Source organism: Photinus pyralis, unplaced genomic scaffold (assembly GCF_008802855.1).
Source record: "Photinus pyralis isolate 1611_PpyrPB1 unplaced genomic scaffold, Ppyr1.3 Ppyr1.4_LG2, whole genome shotgun sequence".
Classification (NCBI taxonomy): domain Eukaryota; kingdom Metazoa; phylum Arthropoda; class Insecta; order Coleoptera; family Lampyridae; genus Photinus; species Photinus pyralis.
Window position 1 is genome coordinate 52778436 of NW_022170403.1, and position 3666 is coordinate 52782101.

Below are 3666 nucleotides of genomic sequence, written 5' to 3' on the forward strand. Positions count from 1 at the left end.
TCGCATTCTTAGTTAGCCACCCTGTACATAGGTATATGAAATTGTGTACTGTCACTTTATGTCCCGCGTTGCGTTTTTCTCCCTGCGGGAGAAAAACTGGCCGTTTAGCCCCTTAAATGAATGACAAAACACGGTGATTTAGTCCACGGACTAGGTAGGTACAAAAATATCATTTTTTGGAGTTTAAAATTTAAATTTTTACAAGGCGAAACCCTTTATAAGTCTATACTCATGGGGACAACACCGGGCGTTCTCATCTGCTAAAATTTGGGATTACATTACAGCAAATTATTTTTAGTTGTACTTGTACCTGATGTTTTTTTTTGCGTTACAAGCCATAAATTTCAAATCGCAGCGGGTTACCAACCTAACCTATGCATACGGGACTTTTGCATTGACCTCACTAAACAACACACACCATGAACAGGCTGTTTCAGATAAACGAGCATCTTTTTGAAGAGGCATGCGCATTTGAATTTTAATCGAGTCACGTCGGAATCTACATGCTATGAATTTAACGTATATTTGTGATAGCTACTGTGTAGTTTTTGTCTTATAACCTCACTTTAGCTTATTAACTTCAAAGATTTGAATTTTTGTAATTGAGTTATGAGTTCAGATTCCGAACCAGAGATGCATCCCTACCTTCTATCCACACACCCCCTTGTAGTAAAGGAAGTCTGGGAAGGAAAATTTGATTTATTTATAAATTTGTAGTTAAACCCTTTCGTCTACCAGGATCCATTAAGAACTCCCGCTATATCTGCAGCGATTTCCAATAATGACAATGAGAGAGTCAAAAGTCTTTTATACAGTGGAAAATGTGTAAATTATGCGGATAACAACGGCAACACGCCTTTACATCATGCAGCATACTTGAATAGGTTTGGTTCGATTGCGTTTACTATTTTTCACATTTAGACTGTAGGACTGAAGTTATTCGTACATTGATTGAACACGAAGATATCATTATAGATCCCAAAAACTACGAGGGTTATACTCCTTTACTACTGCACTTATCAAATAATCCAGTGGAAGAAATTGTGATGCTTTTATTGAGTAACGGGGCAGATGTTAAAACGACAAGTAAGTTAGATGAAAGTGTGCTACACATGGCTGTTAAACATAGCAACAACAACGTAGTTTCTGCTTTAATAAAGTGGGGAGCGGATATAAATGCTCAAGATTATGAACTGTACACTCCCCTTATAGAAGCTGTTCAATGTAATAATCTGGAACTTGTTTGTTTACTTCTTTATTATGATGCAGATGTAAATATCATCTCGTCTAGCGGCCTTACAGCTTTCATGTATGCCACAATGAGTTTGCGACAATATGATGTTGCCAAAACCTTATTTGATTATTATGATGACTTCTCATTAGTTTCTATTTATGGTGATACAACACTTTCATTGGCAGCGAAGGCAAAAAATCCTATTGCTATTGACATAGTTAAAGCGGCTGGAATCGGGTACAATTGTTGCGCAGAACTATTAAGAATCTCCTTAACATTCGATGATCTTGAGTTCTTCAAGGAAATTTGGAAACGCATAGATTTCACAGATCTCACAGTACATCATTTAGACTTGACATATGCAGTATTGCATACGGCTTTACCAAAGCAAGATTGGCTGGATTGCATGTATTTACTGCTTTCCTCCTCTGTGGCCCAGAATTTAATCAGCAATACATCTATATGTGCCAAGGGATTATTTAAAAGGTTATCTTTTACATTCCAACAGAAAGGAATAGAATTATCAGATAGACTGCAGATTATGTGTTTATATTTATCATTAGGTTATACCACCACACTAGCAGACTTATCAGCAATTTATGAGAAGTACGGTTTCAATGAAGAATTACACCTCTTACTTGACCACCCACTTTTGGAATGTGATAATAAGGCAGAAATAATCCACCCAATGGTTACCTTTATATTGGGTTTTGAAAAAGAAATCTGCAAACAGTACCTAATTAGCTTATTACATAAATATGCTTCATGTACAAGCATTCGTGATAGTACAAAGAACTTTGCCGCTATATTATATACTTTTAAATTTTTTTCAGTTCCTTGTATTGAAAAACATTTCCTCATTTATTGTTCAAATAGTGACATTAAACTGTCAGATAGATCCGAAACACCTTGCCTAGTTGAACTTTGCCGAAACAAAATTCGAAACCATTTAAGACTGATTTGCAATATAAAAAAATCACATCACATATACAATGTTGTTAAAAGGTTGCCTATTCCTAAGACCATATTGGATATTTTGCTTTTTAAAAAGCCATTGTATTAAGTATAGGAGTTACTATTATTGTTTTAGTTACCAAATAATCCACAGTTGTTAATAAAAAACACTTTTATTATAAAAGTATATTTTTGTACCTATTAAAAGAGGATAGTTAATAGTTATTATAAAGATTTTTCATACTTAGTTTTTATGTTTATCCCTTAACCATCTCACTTAGGTACTTCAGATGATGGGGTAATTAGAATATGAGTTTCTCTTCAAGACTGTACATAAATTGATGCTTTGCTATTAACGGACTATACTGGACTTTGACGTTCTGCCGAACTTTTCCCAGACATATCAATTTGGCATTTGTCAACTACACCTAGAACTATTACCACAGATATACACATGTATGTGTCTATCTGTGCTATTAGGATATTACAATAGGATAAAGGTGGCTATGGAAAATTTGAACTAAACCGCTCAACACATACAGTCAGGAAATCAAGAAGATTCACTGCTTTTTCACGGGCCTCACTTGCCCGAAGGTACAGAATTTGAATGTAAGTAATCGATGAACACATCTTAAAAAGTTAATGTGGTATTTGATGGATATGCCGATGATAACGCTGTGAGTATACAAAGAGTAACAAAAGATTAAGACATATATATTTAATATTATCAACAGAGAATACCCTGAGATGGAGTTTAATGCAAGAACACCCAACCGAAACAAAGTCTGTTGAGTAATTTGAGTACCTAATAAACAAAGATTCATTGCTCAGCTGGCCAACAGACTTAATATACATATTCAAATGCACAATAGGCGTATTGTAACATCGAATGAACTTTAGTTCGATTAAATTAATAGAATTCCGAAATTCCAGTTAAATCTAATTACCCCCAGTTGAATTAACGTGATACTCGTATTTTGAATAATGCCCGAGGTGTAATTTACTTCCAAATTGTTTTGAAAATAGCGGTAATTTTTAAAATAATCACGCATGCGTCTTTAGTAGGAGTCGCGTTTAGATTTACATAACAGTTTGATACCAACTTTTAATTTAATGACGAAAACTACGTCATGTTAATTAAAGTGGTTCCTTATCTACTGATAAATTATGGAATGGCAAAGTGATTAATTTGGGTAAATTAAATGGTAATTTATAAGTATGCCAAACATTCAATTCAATTCGTAATGATCGTAGTAATTATCTCACGGTTGGTAGGGATAATCGCATAAACGTTAAATGAAAATGGCTGTCGAAATCTTTTGTCATCATTTTAGTTAGTAGTTCTTCTCGATATCTCGCGGTGTGTTGTGTTGTTTGTTTATTTTAGACGATTATTAATAGGTTTTTGATAGTTTAAAATAGGAATTTGTGCCGCAAATTAGTCATAAGCGACGTTTTATCCCCAAGCTTGAACAGAT

The 3666-nt window shown here is 34.3% G+C and overlaps 1 protein-coding gene across 2 annotated transcripts; it reads left to right on the plus strand.

Moving 5' to 3' along the window:
* The first annotated feature begins 544 nt into the window (after positions 1 to 544).
* Positions 545 to 2394, plus strand: LOC116165172 (ankyrin repeat and SOCS box protein 3-like). 2 transcript variants are annotated; one of them, XM_031479481.1, is made up of 3 exons: positions 545 to 666; positions 718 to 884; positions 929 to 2394. In XM_031479481.1, exons 1-3 carry the CDS (start codon positions 610 to 612, stop codon positions 2295 to 2297), a joined length of 1593 nt encoding a protein of 530 aa, XP_031335341.1. In that variant the 5' UTR covers positions 545 to 609; the 3' UTR covers positions 2298 to 2394. The 2 variants fall into 2 exon arrangements, with proteins under 2 accessions (XP_031335341.1, XP_031335340.1); XM_031479480.1 differs by having other exon boundaries at positions 551 to 669.
* The last annotated feature ends 1272 nt before the right edge of the window (positions 2395 to 3666 follow it).

Excerpts from the sequence above, each read along its gene's own strand:
- LOC116165172 (XM_031479480.1), top strand. The coding sequence starts at position 610 with ATGAGTTCAGATTCCGAACCAGAGATGCATCCCTACCTTCTATCCACA. Across the intron at positions 670-717 it reads TATCCACACACCCCCTTGTA|TTAAACCCTTTCGTCTACCA; the intron begins GTAAAGGAAGTC and ends ATAAATTTGTAG. Across the intron at positions 885-928 it reads CATGCAGCATACTTGAATAG|GACTGAAGTTATTCGTACAT; the intron begins GTTTGGTTCGAT and ends TTTAGACTGTAG.